Here is a 17,761-nt window from a genome sequence, read left to right on the forward strand (position 1 = left end):
ACAGAACAGGAGCGTGAGGAGAATTACCTCACACAACAGACCCATATTTCCAGTCTGAGGTAACCATAAAAATGTCAGTTCAGACATGTAGCCTACTTTAAAATGGGAGCTTAATATATAGAATTGACTGCACTTTGAAGGATATCGACCTGTCAGGTAGATACATAGTTTATGGAAATATAAAAAAATCAAAATAAGAGAATGTAGCCTACAGTATATGCATATACGATCATAATATAGGCCTACTTATACCACTCTGCTTGTGTATATGACTTGATATGATGAGCAACAATGAGAAATTCAATTTTCCCCCTAGCCTGACACTTCATGTCTGGATTACTTGAATGTCACAAAAGATTCCTCCATCATCAAATGTGAGTAACTGTTGTCTCTTTGCATGATCTTTATATTTAGTGAAAGGATTCATTCTAGTGGTCATAACGGAAATTACACCTAATGAAAATTATGAGCTGACTTTTATGTAGAATTGTGTTGTTTGAAAGATAATTGGTCAAGATAATTGTTTTATATTATTTCAATGTTTTAGAATGTTTTTTTAAATATTATTTTAATGTTTTAAAGCGATAGTTTATCCAAATATTAACATTCTGTCCTCATTTACTCACAGTGACATATTAATAAATACAATTTTCATTGAAAGTATCAATAACTTAATATACAGTATATGTTTGTCATTAAAAAAATGTAAATTATTTTTTTTTCCCATCTGACTTTTATTCATTTATAGCATTTATTCATATATATTAATATTTATGAATTTATTCATATATATTAATGGAATATTTATTTATTAATATGGCACCATTCCTGGTCCCCATTTTTTGTGATTATATGGTGAAGTGCAGCTCAGCCATTCTGCTAAACTTTTCTTTTTATGTTCAAAGAATAAAAAAAGGCATACACATTTAGAACAACATAAGGGTGAGTAAATTATTATAATTTTTGTAGTCTTTAGAACTTAAACCCAGTTTAGACCTTAAAGGGACAGTTCGCCCAAAAATGAAAACTCTTTTATCATTTACTTACCCACAAGTTGTTTCAAACCTGTATGAATTTCTTTCTTCTGCTGAACAGTAAAGAAGATATTTTGAAGAATGTCATTGACTTACATAGTATTTTCCCCCCATACTATTAAGATGATGGTCCATCAACTGTTTGGTTACTGACATTCTTCTTCTTCAAGTATTCAGCAGAAGAAAGAATATATTTGACAGCACTCAGCCTAGTTCAGATCAGCATTTCATATTGCTTGCACTCAGACAAAAATGATTTAAAGAAAATCAAAATGCTTATTAGACCACATGAACTTCCTCATGTCTAATGACATTTATCTCACACCTAAGAACATTTTTCACTCAACCACAGACCAGGAAGCTGTGAATTACTAATAGCTGGTAGACAATGCATTTTAAATGTTATCTTATGCGCAGAGGATTGTTTTACATTTCTATCATATCTGACAACATTCAAAGTAGTGTTCTTTCCCTCACCATGTTTTGCTGATTCATGGCAAAAGACAATCCCAGGTGTGTCACTCAAATTCAGAAAGCAGGACTCACTATTTACACAATTACTACAGCAAACGCCCATGTTTTCTTTTAAAATGAACAAGGTTAATGTAAAAACCACAATGGCGGGGTGGAGAAACCTGTTACAGGAAGCAAGAAAGCACATGTTCCACAACCTTCCTTAATCATGTCTTATTTCTCCTCCTCTTTAAACCTGTATTTCCTGTCCCACTGATAAGTTCCTCTGTCTTAGCCAGGCATCGTCAGTATGTGTGTAGGAGATAATGGAGGACAGCACAGAAGAGGACATCGAGTCTTTGATTGAGGGAATGGCCTACATCCCTGGCCACTTTCATTTGGAGCTGAATCTGAATGGTGAACCTAAAGGACCAGCCACACTTCGGCACCGAGACACCCAGCTCAAGCGCGAGAGCCTCAGGGCTGAGCTCGAAGCTGAAACGGGTCGACTACAGTACGCTGTACGCAATATGCTGGGCCTGCTGGCCTTTCATATGGATGAACTGGAGATAGCAGAAGAGGCCTTTCACAGCATCTGCCAAGAGGATCCCGAAAACCTCAACGCCTGGGCCAACCTGGGTTACGTATACGAACGCCTGGGTCGCGAGCTGGAGGAGGGGGAGTGCATGGAGCGTGTGGCTGCCCTCATGGAGCCAGAGATGGGGGAGAACCAGACAGACTGCAGGCTCAGGGTGGCACGGTGCTTGGCTGAACAGGCGTATGCACATCCTCATGATGTGGAGCTGGAGATGGATGAAGATTTACGGGAGAGACTGACAGCTGCCCTTGTGTTGTACAACCGTGCTCTCGATTACGGAGAGGAACTGGTGAGCACGTTACAGTTTCAGGGAGACGTAGATATCTTGTAGGAGAGTAAATGACATATAAGAGTATTTTATTAAAAAATTAATTATTCATACATATTTCGTTTTTGGGGAGTCGCACCACGTGATTTTTTATAGCTAAAGTTGGCTAAAAATATCTGATATTATATCCTCCTGAGACCCAACATTTTTTTTTTTTAATTTAGCATTTTTTTCACGTCATTATATTGTTTAGAGCATAAGAAACAAATGAAAAATTAACATTTTTTGAAAATTATATTTTATTCATATGTTATGATATGTCCTCTGTAGTGGACACCAGGACTAAGTTGAACATGGAATGACATTTATAGGCAAAAACAATGGGATTTTTTTTTTAATCACCAATCAATTTTTAGGCTTCAATATTGTTTTTAACCAAACTATGTATAAAGATGATTCTCAACTATGTTATGAAACATATAATGGAATTAATTGATATACCATTTTACTTTATGCAGTATGAGGGTAAAATGGCCATACATCGGTTTTCCCATTCAATACAATGTATCTATACACTGTATCTAATTTGCATATTAATCTGTTCTTGGAGCAACATGCAATGAAAAAAGAAGTGTAATAATGGGAGCAATAATTGGCAACATTTTCATAATAATATCTAATAATTAATAGGAATATTGACATATAATTTCTTTCCCTATTCACTTGTTGTATCTCCTAAAATGCCTGATAAACATGATTTAAGTCCTGGTGTCCTCTACAGTGGACATGTATGAAATCAATGTTCTGTTTCATAACAGAAAGTCATATTTTGATTTGAAACCCCATAACATTTTCCTGAGATGTTGATTTATAATAAACAATTTGAAAATTAATCCAATTTAAATAAATTTTAAATTTAATCTCAAAATATTATCATATTTCCATTAGCACTCTTATTTTCATTTTCAGTCATAATTAAAGACCAAGAAGTTGTTTTAATGGCGAAACCTCTAAAAATCTGGTATCTCTGCAAAGCCCTGAATGTGTTCTTTACAGGACATCCAGACTTAAAACTGTGACATGTATGATGTCAGAGAAAATCACTAAAATATAATGTCCACTACAGAGGACAGAAGTCTATTCCTGGGTCCCAGGAGGTTAAGAGACTTAATGACTTTGACACACAGTCATGAGGGTCTGCTAAGGTCCTCATTTCTTAAACTAGGCTTTTTCTTCATTATTATAACAATTTTTGACATTTTTACTTAATGCCTCTTCCAAAAAAATATCCGAATGAATTTTAATTCAGATACTAAAAACTTACTTGTTATATAAAAGATGTATACAAGCAATTGTATGTATAAATTTAATTTTTAATATATTTTTGAAAGATTCGTTAGATATAGATAGACAAATATATTTGTCATGTAATTGAGCCAAGTATAATCACAAAAAAAAAAAAAAATCTATAGAAAAACTGGAAAAGGTACCAATAATTTTCCATAACTTTCCTTTAACCCTAAAACACAACCAAATACAATGCACAATTCGAAATACAGTGAAAAAATCAATGTGGAAATGAACACAGTACATACAGTACACAGTCATTTTGTGTTTTAGAGTGTAACAAGTTCTGTTCTATTTCTTACAGATACCAATAGAGGAAAAACAAAGTTGGTATTTCAAAATGGCAACAATTTATATAAGGTATTTGCATAAGTATTTTCAACACGTTTAGCTTCATTTGTAACACATCATCAAACATACAGTATGACTGCATATCTAAGCATTTGAGGCAGCTCAGTCATTCCTTATCATGAACTTTAACATTAATAGGCTGATCTCAACCTTTATTTGTTTGTTTTAATAGGTTAGATGGAATTGTGAGGGATTCAAAAGACATTGACCTCACAAGACTGACTTATTTCAACAAGGGCCTCAAGCTTCTCGCAGAGACTCTACAATCTGACAACACACATCTCAAAGGTAGTTTTCATACATTATATATGATGAAGATTGGATTTATTGGTTTTTAATAAGGCACAGTCAGTTCATTGATGATGCCATTAATTAAGGACTGAATTTAGAGTTGTGAGATGTAATGTCCAATTAACACAAATATTGGATATGAAGTTGCAAATGTGATATATGCTGCAATAATGTAGCTATGAATACAAATAATGCACATGACATGCAGAAAAATAGATATTTTGGCCACATAATAATTACTTCCCACAACTTCAATGAATGGCTACATTTTATTAATTAGTTGCCTTGTTTTATATAAATCATGGCCATGTTGTACTAATTTGGTTGAATTATGGCCATAATTTAACTAAAATGGCAAGGTGTTCAGGAGGCCTTGATAGTATAGAGTAGCCAAGAACAGAGAGAACTTCCCCTTTTTTGTCTATTTCACATTGACAGTACTCACTGGCACACTTTCAAGTGCTTTTTGTCTGTCATTAAACTTTTAACATTTACTTCACTCACACCTTGAGAGCCCTGACAACCAGAAGCCCCAGGGCACCGGCCCCACTGGCCCACTCCATTATCCACCCGTACTGTACATAAAAGAAGAAGTAAAAGGTTTCACAGACCAGCCTTTCCAGTTTTAAGTTGCCACATGTCACGCTTGGCTTTTTATGACTTCTTATCAGAGTCCTGAGCCGATCTCAGATGTCAAGGAATCATTAAGACGATGTCTTTATATCTCCCTTTACTCTCTAGCCCTGGCCTGGTGTTATGTTGGTCTCATGCTGGAGCGGACGGAGGAGTTCTCCACTGTGCCAATGTCAGTCCATGACTGTGGTTTCTCTGGATCTGACCCTTTGACGTGTTACGGATCGGTACTGAATATCAGCCTAGGAAAAATGTAGAATGTTTTATTGTGGTCAAGCTAATTATTTATTTGCACACATTTCCTCTCTGTATCCAAAACATGCATGGGTGCAACTTTGTTGTTTCTTGACACATGCATTAGAAAGATTAGCTTAAGCTTATGTTTGATATGTTAAACATCAGCTGATAAACTGAAAGCTTATAATAATGTGACTATGTGAGTAATGATGCCGTGTAAAGGCTCTAAATGATTAGATTATTCTCACTGCTGATTTTCACAGGCCATTAAGCTCGCCACAGATGATGCATTCATACTCAACAGGCTAGCGCACGTGTTCTTGCTGTCAGGCAAACTGGAGATGGCCATAGGTATCTGTAACATGGCACTGAATGTCCTGCCTGATGCAGAACTCAACTGGCAGGCATACTGCACACGTGCCAAGGTAAGAGAAATACTTCATTATCTCCCAACCAACAAAATATTCAAATCTTTCATTTATATTTCTTTGTTTTTACGTGCCTATATAAAAGTACTCTCGCAAACATTGAATATGTTGAATCGGCTTATGTATTTGTTTTATATAAATATAACCTCTCCTTGAATCACACCCTATGATAAACTAGCATAACAAAAACAAATGCTTCTGCAAAGACAAAGAAACACCCATTTTTTGGCTTAAAGACTATGAGTCAGACTAAAAATGATAATATAAAGTTTATCCCGAAAGTATTTGGACATTTAAAATGTGTGAATGTGGTATGGGTAGGTTTAAGGGTGGGTTAAAAGGGAAGAGAGGGGTCAACAGTGTAATTATAGATGTAATTAAAGAAAGTAATTACAGGTGTAATAACGTGGGCATTTTTAAAATATATGTTCTTTTTAGCCTAACTTTCACTTTTCATTTTAGTGGATGAAATGAGTTTCCCTCAAGTACACATTAGGAACATTTCTAGTCTTTAATCAGTACTGATGCACAAGCCCCAAGGAAAAAAAAAAATATATATATATAAACAAATAAATAAATAAAGTGTCCCAAATTTAAATGCTGCTTAGATATATTGATATAAATGGTGTTTCATTGCAGTATAAAGTCTGCTGCTCGTTCACAACCTACACACAATAAAGAGACACATTTGCGAGTTTTATTTCATATAATGGACTATAGGTAAATGTTATTTCATATCCAGTGTTTTCTGTTTTCTGAGGTATTCAGTTACGGTGTGAAAAACTGCTGCAAATGATTCAGTGCATGTGTAAACTTTTCAAGTGAATCAAACTGAATCTGAAAACCCATTTGACCATTTCAAGAGTGATTTGATCCACTAACAATTATAAACCAGAAAATGTCCAAATACTTCTCTTAATTTTTTCTAAAATTAACTGTGATTATCTGAAACAAACCTCTGCCTTTTTTAATGTTTTGCTTATAATGGCTAAGGTGAACAAATACATGTGGCAGCACTATACAGTATATGATGTATTTGTGTTAGGGTGTTTTCTATGTTTAATCTTGTTCTGATGGTTTTAATGCACTTTAAAATATGTATTTTTTGCCCTTTTCTATTTTTTTCTACAGCTTAGTGTCACCACTTATGCAAAGGATCTTGAAAAAGCAAAGTGTGGCCAAAGTGGGATCCCTGACCGTCAGATTCTAAAAGAGGCTCGTGCCGACCTGGAACGTGTTTTGGCTGTCCGACCCTGTTTGAGGACTCATTTGGAGATGGGTCAGGTAGTTATAAAAACAAAAGACTTATCCTACTGGTCAAAAGTTTGAAAGAAAACTTATGCTGACCAAGGCTGCATTTATTTGATAAAAAATATACAGTAAAAACGGTAATATTGTGAAATATTATTACAACTTAAAATAACCGTTCTATCTGAATATACTTTAAAATGTGATTACTGTGATGGAAAAGCTGAATTTTCAGGAGCCACTATTCCAGTCTTCTGTCGTGATCCTTCAGAAATCATTCTAATGTGCTGTTTTGGTGCTCAAGAAACATTTATTATCATTATCAATGTTGAAAATAGTTGTGCTGCTTAATATTGTTGTGAAAACATTTTTTTCCCCTCTGGATTATTTGATGAATCGAAAGTTCAAAAGAACATTTATTTGAAATAGAAATCTTCTGTAACTTAATATATAATAAGAAATGTTTTTTGAGCAGCAAATCAGCCTATTAGAATGATTTCTGAAGGATCATGTGACACTAAAGACTGAAGTAATGATGCTGAAAATTAAGCTTTGCCATCACAGAAATAATTAAAATAGAAAACAGTTACTTAAAACACGTAAAATTGTAAAAAAAAAAAAAAAAAAAAAAATTTACTGAATTTTTCATTTAAAAAAAAAATGCAGTTTTGGTGAGCATAAGAAACTTCTTTCAAAAACATCTTAGCTATTGCAAACTTTTGACTGGTAGTGTAGCTACTAATATAGTCACTATATAGTTCAATAGCATAATATATCCATCTCTCCACTTGTCTCAGGTTTACTACTACATGGGTGTGGACGCCCTACAGGAGACCCTGTTGGTTGATGAGATGGCGATAAACCAGGCCCTGGTTAGTCTGGCTAAAGCTCTACAGTGTCCTCTCGGCTCTACAATCTCTAAAGTACAGCTCCTGCGGGGTCAATGCCTGCTTCTGAAAGGAGAGGAGCAGAACGCGATCGACTGTTTTAGGAAAGCGCTTGAACTGGAACCTCTCACCGTCCAAAACACAGTGGTCCTGCGCTGCATGCTACAGGCTATTCTTGTGAGCTTCAACCAATACGGGAAGGACACAGATCACACTATAACCCAATTAGAAGAATGTTTAAAGGAGGCGGAAAAGCGATACGGAATAAACATTGTTCAGACGGAGTTGAAAGCATTATGCCGAGCACATACAGATGAGGTGACTGAGCTCTCAAAAGATCTGATCAGAAAGGGGAAGTTGGAAGTTGTTAGAAAGTTGCTGAAGAGCGTAAAGCCACAAGGGAAAAAGTTCTCAATGATCAGGTCCATTTCTATTTGAAAGGGTCTAATGAGCAATGGGAAGGTGACTCCAGATAATGTTCTGATAATGTGATGTCCATGGGTTGTGCATGTTAAGGCATAAAACAATACTGTAGCTAACTATTTCAAACTAGAGGTATTCACTTCTGGTAAATGGACAAAGAAAATGTATTCTAAAATCCTAAATGTATTACTATGGCGTTAAAGTTAAAAGCGTCACTTTGGAATGTTGTCTTTATGGCTACACTTTCCTCCAGCACATTCCACAAAGCGTGAAGAGCCAGTTTGACAAGAAATAAGCGTTTAACTGTGTACCATGGGGTTCAGAACCTGATGGTGCAGTCACATTAGCAAAAAACATCAGTGAAATTTCACATGCACAAAAAGATTGATTGTCCATTATCAATAGTGTTGAGATGTATGAACCACAGCTTAAACAGAAGTCACTTTCAAGCAGCTTTCTGTTGTTCAGCTTGGCAAATTTGCATCTAACTTGACCATTAGCGAAATCTGTGTGAGGAAAACTCCCAATCGCATAAATTCCTATTGGAAAGACTGGATTCTGCCCACCAAATTTGTTAACTTGCTATAAAGTAAAAGTGTGATTCCATAATTTTATGCCAGTGATTGTATGTGAAAAATAAATTTTTATTTAAATCATAGATTGTTTCATGTGGATGAATTAATCCTCAGTAAATGATGTTTACAGTATATAGTAGAAACTAAATGAGTTAATGTTGTTTAAAAGGCTCCAACATCTTTGGGTCTAATTTATTTTATCACCCCAGAATGTGTTTTAAAGCAATACCCCACACAAAAATAAAAATTGTCATTTACTCACCCTCATGACGTTCTAAAACTGTATGACTTTCCTTCTACTGTGGGATTCGAGAAATGTGTTTTTCAATTGAAGTCAATGGGCTCCAATGTTGTTTCCTAACTTTCTTCAAAATATAATCTGTTCCGCATAAGAAAGACAGTCATACTAGTTTGAAGGGTAAATGATAAGATTTTTTTTTTGTTGGGTGTATATATTTTTTAACTGCTTTTAAGTTTCTTTTGAGCATGTTTTATTATGCGAAAGTAAAAATGCTGTGTACTGAAATACCTAAAAATGATCTGCATTGTCATGTTTCATATATGTATTAAAAAAAACATTGTTTTATGAAGATGTAAAAAAAATCTGAAATAACATTGAGTCTTCTTAATTTTATTCATCAGTCTAATATCCATACCATACAACATGCAGATAAAAAAAATGTTTTTATTGCTTTTAAAGTGAATCATTGACATCACCACAAAAGAAATCCACTTCAAAGTTTTGCCTCCTTCTCCAGAGTTTTCTGAAGGGGTGGGGTGAGTAGAAATGTCCTTAGTAGCAAGAGGTTGACTTATGGCCAAGTCATTTAAAGTCTTTCAAGGTCCAAACAGAACATTTCAATTATTTCGATCTCTGGACCTTTTTTCCTGATAAAAACTGCTTAGAAAATGGAGAGCCTGATACCAGCACAATGAAACTAGGTGATCCTGCCTTCACAAAGCACCTGGTAAGAACAAAACAGAGAGAAAAAAACATCAAAACCCAATTCAAGCAGTGATAAAACTACTTAGAAGAAATTCCTCTGAAATACCTTTGGTGCTGAAGGACATTAAGAAGTGACTTTTCAAGATCAACTTGATAAAGATGTCCTTTTTCAGGATCCTCAAAGAAAAGCTGGGGAAAAAACATGATTGTGATGATGCAGATGGATAGGATCAAAGTTCTTTGTGGTACTGCATCTAATTAAAATTTCTCAAGCAAAAGTGAACAGTGATGAATAAAAAAAGGTGTCCATCAGTGGTGTTTTAAGAACTTTTTGTACCGACCTGTAGTTTTTGTGGCTGATATTTTCTTTCTGTATCCCAAGGAGGAAGCTCTTCACCAAACATAACTACCAAATGGTCCATTAAGCTGAAGAACACAAAATGAGTGATTACAAAAATGAAATATATTTGCAGATCTTCAATTTAAAGAATAACTCAAATTCCAGCAATTTTCTATACAGGCTTCCATTCCTAAGAAATGATACGCATTTTGATAATGACTTTTTGACTAACAAACCTGGAGTTCTCGCAGAAGGCAGAAATGAAGTCTGTTTGGCTGTGCTCAGGGTAGAGGAACAGCACTGGCCAGTGGAGGACTCCCTGCTCATCCATATACACACGAGCTCCTGTGGCCTCCTGCGGGCCTATTCCATCAAGCTCCAGATCAGCCAGACCTCTAGATGCTCCATCACCATCATCATCCTCACTGTCCGAACCCCTGTGTCGAGATAGCTTGGTCTTCAGAAGTTTAATGCCACGCTCCTAAGTAAAAACTGTCATTGAATATTTTGCCTTTTTCATAATTCGGTTTATGAAAAATGTTTTTATGATTAAACTTCGTATCTGCAGTACCTTAATGGCAGCTAACAATGCTTCTTTCTCATTCTGCTCCTTTTTCGCTTTAACCTTCGCCTTTCTGGCATCTTTGTCAGCTTCTCTCTACAATAAAAATACATTTATACTAGAGCTGCACAATTAATCATTAAAGGTGCCCTCGAATGAAAAATTTAATTTATCTTGGCATAGTTAAATAACAAGAGTTCAGTACATGGAAATGACATACAGTGAGTCTCAAACTCCATTGTTTCCTCCTTCTTATATAAATCTCATTTGTTTAAAAGACCTCCGAAGAACAGGCGAATCTCAGCATAACACTGACTGTTACGTAACAGTCGGGGTGTACGCCCCCAATATTTGCATATGCCAGCCCATGTTCCCAACATTATGAAAGGCATTAGACAAGGGCAGGCATTAACGTCTGGATGTGCACAGCCGAATCATCAGACTAGGTAAGCAAGCAAGAACAATAGCGAAAAATGGCAGATGGATGATATTTTTAGTGATATTTGTTAATTGTCTTTCTAAATGTTTTGTTAGCATGTTGCTAATGTACTGTTAAATGTGGTTAAAGTTACCGCACAGCATAAATCGGCTCATATTTTAATTAATTTAATTAATAAAAAATAAAAAAAATCTATGGGGTATTTTGAGTTGAAACTTCACAGACACATTCAGGGGACACCTTACTTATATTACATCTTGTAAAAAAAACGTTCGATGGCTCCTTTAAAAGATCGACAAGTACAATCACAGCAGAGCATTCAAATCTGCATCAGCGCTGCTGAGCCAGAGAGAGCAGTTATCATGTATAGGTATGAAACAGCTTCAAAGTCTTTTCAATCAAACATTATCGTTATTTTTGTTACAATAATTCGAACTATCACAGAAGTACTGGGATAAAAGTTTATAGCTTGGCTATAAACACTGATGTCTATGGTATATATCAAAATAATAATTGAATCAATTACATCATTACACCAGTAGGTGGTGACAAGTGACTGTTAAAAAAATGCTTTTGTCATTGAATCATTCATTCAACAGATTCATTCAAAAACGCCTACCGGTATTTATCCAGTAAAAAATCTATATGAGTGAGTTATCGAATCATTCATTCACTGATTTTTAAAAAAATCTATATTAATTCAATTTTCTTTAAATAGACTGCAGCAATTAACATTTTGTCAGAGCCTAATTATTTATTTTGTTTAGTTGTATTTTGTTTAGTTGTCTATTCAGAATCGTTAACTCTATTTAAAACAAAAATACTCATAATGTATCCAGCATGTGCAGCAATAATTTTTACATTAGAACTTTATTTGTAGAATATAAAATGTCCAAAATTTGCCTTGGCGTACTTGGCGTACTTGGCGTAGATAAGAGACACAACAGCAAACATAGAAAAAAACAAATGAAAACATGAGAAACAAAAATGTGCAGTGAGAGATTAAGTAGCAAGTAAATTTGCAAATAATAATGTGCAATAAATAAAGTGAATAGTTTAATTGTAATGATTTTGTGGAATTAAATATTAATATATTTATAATTTGCATCAAACATAAAACAACTCATTCTGTGCCGTCACTCATAATACTATGCATAAAACATTTCATAGAAAAATATTAATTGCACATAATTTGACATTTTGATCTTTAAACCTTAAAAGCTATTAATCCAGAATAGATCACCATAAATATATCTTCCTGTCAGTCATTTCTACCTTCAGTTTATCTGCTGTGGCTCTCAGCTCCTGTAGTTTCTTGTCAGTGGGAAGCAGCTTGAGACCTTCATCACACCACTGCAATACTCCAGCATAATTACGCAGCTCCATTGAGCACTGTGCTCCTAAATCCAGGTATAAATAATATAGATATATATTTTTTTTGTACAGAAAATAATGCAATTTCAGAAAAGTCTACTCTGGTTTGCTACAGACACATCTCACCTCTTATTATGGCTTTAATGTGGTCCGGCTTGATTTTCTTAGCAGCTGTGGCATCATTCAAAGCTGAACGCATATTTCCTGAAGGAAACAGTTTATTGCATAAATCAAAGAGGAAAAACTAAATTATTCTGGCACATTTATTGCAAGCCAGACTAACTTTAACAGGAATGCTGACTGTACCTAAATGGAAATGTGCAGCTGCACGGTTGGTGTATAGAATTGCATTGAGTTCAAGATCCATACAGCTCTTTTTCAATCCTTCTGTGTAAGACACTACAGCTTTCTTATAATTCTTCTCTTTAAAGTACTCATTCCCTTCATCCTTAAAACCTCTGGCTTGCTCTGAAGAAAAAGGAAAAGATCAATTATAATGTATTCAATTGCCATTTAAAAGAGGTATATAGCTTACAAAAACATATCCAAAGCAAGATAAAGAGCCACACACCTTCAGGTGTTCTGTCATCATCATGGATTATAGACTGAATGCAGGCGAGATCAGGGTGTTTCTCGGGGTCTATGCTTTCTGGGGCTGTCTTCATGAACATGGGCACCTTCTCAAACTCCTGCGAAAACACGTATTTATATATAATAATAATAATAAGCTCTGACAGCTAAATGCAATGTTACAGCACAATGTTTGATCTTCGGTAACGTTAATCTTCAGTGGTGACATACCGTTGACAGTGGGTTTTTTTTTACTAACATGAAAGTCCTTACCTCCTCCCAGTTGCTTTCATTAAACGCATTTTTGTATTTCTCTTTCTTAAACTTCTCCATAAATTCATCCATGGCATCGTCGCTGTCTTCGCCTTGGCCTGGTGCAGCCATAGTTTTTCTCTTTAAATTACCACTTAAATAGATTTTGTATTATATGTATACGTCACTATGTTCAATTGTAGCCGCTATGAGGAGCTAAACATAAAACCCCAAAATGCGATAAAACTGAGAATAAACTACAGCAGAAAACCACATGGCCTCAGCAAGCTGTGCTGCTTGACACACATCAGAAACGCATTACCGCCACCAACTGGTCTGGGGTAAAAATAAATAAATAAATAAATATAAAAAACCCAAACTATTATATACGGTACAGTCCAAAAGTTTGCAACCACTAAGATTTTTAATGTTTTTAAAAGAAGTTTCGTCTGCTCACCAAGGCTACATTTATTTATTTAAAAATACAGTAAAAACAGTAATATTGTGAAATATTATTGCAATTTAAAATAACTGTACTTTTTAAATATATTTGACAAAGTAATTTATTCCTGTGATGCAAAGCTGAATTTTCAGCATCGTTACTCCAGTCTTCAGTGTCACATGATCCTTCAGAAATCATTCTAATATGCTGATTTGCTGCTCAAGAAACATTTATGATTGTTTTCAATGTTGAAAACAGTTGTGTACTTTTTTTTTCAGGATTCCTTGATGAATAGAAAGTTCAAAAGAACAGCATTTATCTGAAATACAAAGCTTCTGTAGCATTATACACTAGCGTTCAAAAGTTTGGGGTCAGTAAGAATTTTTATTTGTATTTTTTTTTTAAGAAATTAAAGAAATTAATACTTTTATTCAGCAAGGATGCATTAAATAAATCAAAAGTGGCAGTAAAGACATTTATAATGTTACAAAAGATTAGATTTCAGATAAACACTGTTCTTTTGAACTTTCTTGAGCAGCAGATCAGCATATTAGAATGATTTCTGAAGGATCATGTGACACTGAAGACTGGAGTAATGATGCTGAAAATTCAGCTTTGCATCACAGGAATAAATTACTTTGTGAAATATATTCAAATAGAAAACAGTTATTTTAAATTGTAATAATATTTCACAATATTACTGTTTTTACTGTATTTTTAATTAAATAAATGTAGCCTTGGTGAGCAGACGAAACTTTTTTTAAAAACATTAAAAATCTTAGTGGTTCCAAACTTTTGGACTGTACTTTATATATATATATATATATATATATATATATATATATATATATATATATATATACATAAAGTCGGTTTCAAGGATATCAAAAATCTTTGTAATGTAAAGGCAAATGTTGATCATATTGTATCAAATATTTAATTGAACATATTTTCATGTTGCATCATTTATTGGAAAGGCATCGAAAATTGGCTTCTCTACCAGACTCAGATTGTATGAGAGTTAAAATGACATACTGTAATAAAACAAAAACTACAAACATAATGTAAATATAAGTTACAGCCTATCAAGAGGAAACATTTAAGGATTTTTTTTTTTATTATTGTTTTATGCGGATATTAACTGCTCACTGATTTGAAAATCTGTATAATTTTGGACAGAGAAAATGGGAAAATGTATATTAAATGTCTTGCTGGTATCAATTATTATTAGTGCCATTTATTATTGCTTGTATTTCTTAATGTTTTTTGTTTTTTTTAATCAATACTTTAAACGACAATGCTACTAAATTAAACTATACTTTTACCTTGGTGGCCCTGTAATAGCAAGAACAAAATGACAAAAATATTACAAACAGACCAGTTTTATTACCAATATTTCCTTATCAAATCACAGCCATTTTCACATCACACACTGTCATTACTTAGACAAGCAATGTTTGAACTCTCTTGATTGTCACTTAGCCTGTAAAATATACAAAAAAAGCTATAAAACATTATTAGATTAGATAGTTTCAACTTTACTTAAAAGATCCACTAGCCCTTCTTTACTAAGGAACATGGTCTCTCCACTCTGCTGACAAATCACCTCAAATATGGGCAGATCCTCTAGAGCTTTCTGCCCTACCACCACCACATACGGATACCCGAGAATTTTAGCATCCTTCAGTCGTTTACCAATGGTCATCTGAATCCTGTCATCCAGTACCACTTCTCCTCTCAAGTTGGGCAGACTGTTTCCCAAGCTTTGAGCCAGTTCATCAGCCATGGATGTGACTTCTTGTGCTTTACTGCCCTTTTTAGGTGGCAGGACACACACTTGATAAGGAGCGATCAACCCAGGCCAGTGAATAGCATCCTCAGATGACATCACCTCTATAGAAGCGGCAAGTATCCGTGTAACGCCAAGTCCAAAACAGCCCATCTCTGCAACTGCAGGCACATTGGATGCATTAACAAACAGGGCCTTAAACACCTGTGAATATTTTGTGCCGAGGTAAAAAGTGTGCCCCACTTCGATGCCTTTGGATTCAGTCAATGTGCCCGTTTGACACAGCGAACACTCAGTCTGCCCTGGTTCCACGGTTTCGACGTTGGCAGAGAAGCCACAGTTCCCACAAACAAGTAACTGGTCTTCGCCGATATCTGCCGGCAGCTGAAACTCATGGGAAAGTGTCCCTCCTATGTTGCCGGTGGCAGCCTGTACCTTCACCCACTTCAAGCCCAGTTGGTCAAATATCCGTCCATAAGCTTGACACACAGAGTGGTACGTATGAAGAGCCGCCTCTTCATTAATGTCAAATGAATACATGTCCTTCATGTAGAATTCCCGGCCACGTAGGAGCCCAAATTTCGGCTTCTGTTCATCACGGAATTTGCGTGTTACCTGCAAGACATAAGCATGTTATCTACTTATTTACATAACTGACCTGTAACTGTAAGCAACTGTAAAATAGTAGCATTTTTACAAAACAAGATTGTGCGTGAGAACCTCACATGTATATTTTGGGTTTGAAACCAACATGAGGGTGAGTAAATGATGACTGAATTTTCATTTTTGGATGAACTATCCTTTTAGTACCTGGTATAGCAGAAGTGGCAGCTTCTTGTAGGATATTGTGGTCTGGGAAGCAAAAAGCTCTGTGACTGCTTCTTCATGAGTCGGTCCGAGGCAGTATTCCGCATTGTGCCGATCCAGTAGCCTGAACATCTCTTTCCCCATTAGCTCCCAGCGGCCACTCTTCTTCCAAAGTTCTGCACTGCACAGTGCCGGCATGTCAACTTTCTGCCCACCGATTGCCCACATCTCCTCATCGATAAGACGAATTAGCTTCTCCATGGACCGCAGAGCGACTGGTAAGTAATAGAAGCAGCCAGGGTTGGAGGGATGGATAAGTCCCGTCTGCAGCATCAGTCTCTGGCTACGGCACGTCAAGTCTCCGCCCTCCTGACCTTCCCGGAGGTTGGATGGCAGGAAGAGGCGAGACACAAGCGGTGGTGGAATGACTGGTTTGGAAACGGCAGAGACTGAGGGAGAAGTGTGGATGGTACAGTTGATGTGGCTTTTCTTTGATGATTTGAAGAGAGTCCTGGACAGAAGACTTGGGAGCTTGTGATGACAGTGATGCATGAACACCTCCATTTTTGACAACTCAAATTCTGTGAGACTTTTAATGAAAGAACAAACAAAAGTATGGTTGACAGTGGGCAATCGATTATTCCTCACAGAATATGCACCTTCAGAACTGCAGAAAGCTCGAGAGAGAGAGAAATGGAATGTGTAACTCTTTTACACTACGAAGTTTCAGAGACTTAGTTAAAAAATTGCATGCTTTACTGATTCATAAAAAAATGTAGTACACACACACACACATTTATTTATTTTTTCATTTTGTAATCATTAAACAATAAATATGTAGTATAATGTTACTTTGTTTTGGCATGCTGGCAGAAATTATACATATTTTCCAATCAAATTTATTGCTATAACACGTTTTAGAGTGTAAAATATCGTTTTTACCATATTTAAAAATGGTATTTTAATTGCTTTGAACATTTGTGCCAACTATTTTACTGTGGGTCTCTGAGAGAATGTTTTGAAATGTTTTAAGTTTTGTTCATTGTTGTGAACATTTAATACGTAAATATGAGTACTGTCTCTGCTTTACATTTCAAGCGACAAATTCAAACAACCACCTCCACAATCTGATACAGCAGCTCTGATGTAGCCTTCCTGCTGTCAATATCACAGGCTAGATAACATGCACTGTACTACAGAAAAACCGACAAAATGTCAAACTTACCGCGAGTAATATTTTACCTCTTGCTTACATCTATAACCTTGTCAGATTAAACTGAGATCATTAATTGGGACACTGATGATTGTACACATCAATAAAGGCTAAACACATAAAAATCTCCATATGACAGAATGATGACCTTTTTCTTCTTGTAAGTCGCACAGCGTACTAGTGCGCCACATCGCCACCTGCTGCATTGGAAGTCGAAAAGCACACTGCATTGGACTAGTAGGAGGAGTCTGTTT

At 35.4% G+C, this 17,761-nt stretch overlaps 3 protein-coding genes across 4 annotated transcripts; 1 reads left to right on the top strand and 2 right to left on the bottom strand.

Moving 5' to 3' along the window:
* Positions 1–9: 9 nt before the first annotated feature.
* On the top strand, positions 10–9,283 carry ttc22 (tetratricopeptide repeat domain 22). The gene is made up of 9 exons (XM_067373974.1): positions 10–59; positions 317–374; positions 1,787–2,374; positions 4,005–4,060; positions 4,224–4,339; positions 5,084–5,202; positions 5,476–5,637; positions 6,772–6,924; positions 7,686–9,283. Exons 3-9 carry the CDS (start codon positions 1,814–1,816, stop codon positions 8,211–8,213), a joined length of 1,695 nt encoding a protein of 564 aa, XP_067230075.1. The 5' UTR covers positions 10–59; positions 317–374; positions 1,787–1,813; the 3' UTR covers positions 8,214–9,283.
* A 115-nt stretch (positions 9,284–9,398) lies between these two features.
* ttc4 (tetratricopeptide repeat domain 4) lies at positions 9,399–13,550 on the bottom strand. The gene is made up of 10 exons (XM_067373833.1): positions 13,278–13,550; positions 13,006–13,123; positions 12,741–12,902; positions 12,561–12,638; positions 12,336–12,460; positions 10,631–10,717; positions 10,296–10,540; positions 10,061–10,145; positions 9,826–9,908; positions 9,399–9,738 (listed from the first exon to the last, which is right to left on the bottom strand). The coding sequence occupies exons 1-10, from the start codon at positions 13,386–13,388 to the stop codon at positions 9,636–9,638; spliced, it is 1,197 nt and encodes a 398-aa protein (XP_067229934.1). The 5' UTR covers positions 13,389–13,550; the 3' UTR covers positions 9,399–9,635.
* Positions 13,551–15,058: 1,508 nt separating this feature from the next.
* pars2 (prolyl-tRNA synthetase 2, mitochondrial) lies at positions 15,059–17,668 on the bottom strand. Of its 2 annotated transcripts, none has more exons than XM_067374100.1 (3): positions 17,520–17,668; positions 16,298–16,883; positions 15,059–16,102 (listed from the first exon to the last, which is right to left on the bottom strand). In XM_067374100.1, exons 2-3 carry the CDS (start codon positions 16,856–16,858, stop codon positions 15,221–15,223), a joined length of 1,443 nt encoding a protein of 480 aa, XP_067230201.1. In that variant the 5' UTR covers positions 16,859–16,883; positions 17,520–17,668; the 3' UTR covers positions 15,059–15,220. The 2 variants fall into 2 exon arrangements, with proteins under 2 accessions (XP_067230201.1, XP_067230202.1); XM_067374101.1 differs by lacking the exon at positions 17,520–17,668 and adding an exon at positions 17,413–17,489.
* Positions 17,669–17,761: the final 93 nt, after the last annotated feature.

This window comes from Chanodichthys erythropterus, chromosome 21 (assembly GCF_024489055.1).
Source record: "Chanodichthys erythropterus isolate Z2021 chromosome 21, ASM2448905v1, whole genome shotgun sequence".
NCBI classification, from domain to species: domain Eukaryota; kingdom Metazoa; phylum Chordata; class Actinopteri; order Cypriniformes; family Xenocyprididae; genus Chanodichthys; species Chanodichthys erythropterus.

Coding starts and splice junctions, on each gene's coding strand:
- pars2 (XM_067374100.1), bottom strand. CDS start 16,858: ATGGAGGTGTTCATGCATCACTGTCATCACAAGCTCCCAAGTCTTCTG. Junction 16,103..16,297: donor TGCCACTTCTGCTATACCAG/GTACTAAAAGGA, acceptor TATGTCTTGCAG/GTAACACGCAAATTCCGTGA.
- ttc4 (XM_067373833.1), bottom strand. CDS start 13,388: ATGGCTGCACCAGGCCAAGGCGAAGACAGCGACGATGCCATGGATGAA. Junction 10,541..10,630: donor CATTGTTAGCTGCCATTAAG/GTACTGCAGATA, acceptor GTTTTTACTTAG/GAGCGTGGCATTAAACTTCT. Junction 9,909..10,060: donor ATCAGCCACAAAAACTACAG/GTCGGTACAAAA, acceptor TTTTTTCCCCAG/CTTTTCTTTGAGGATCCTGA.
- ttc22 (XM_067373974.1), top strand. CDS start 1,814: ATGGAGGACAGCACAGAAGAGGACATCGAGTCTTTGATTGAGGGAATG. Junction 4,061..4,223: donor ATGGCAACAATTTATATAAG/GTATTTGCATAA, acceptor TTGTTTTAATAG/GTTAGATGGAATTGTGAGGG. Junction 4,340..5,083: donor TGACAACACACATCTCAAAG/GTAGTTTTCATA, acceptor TTTACTCTCTAG/CCCTGGCCTGGTGTTATGTT.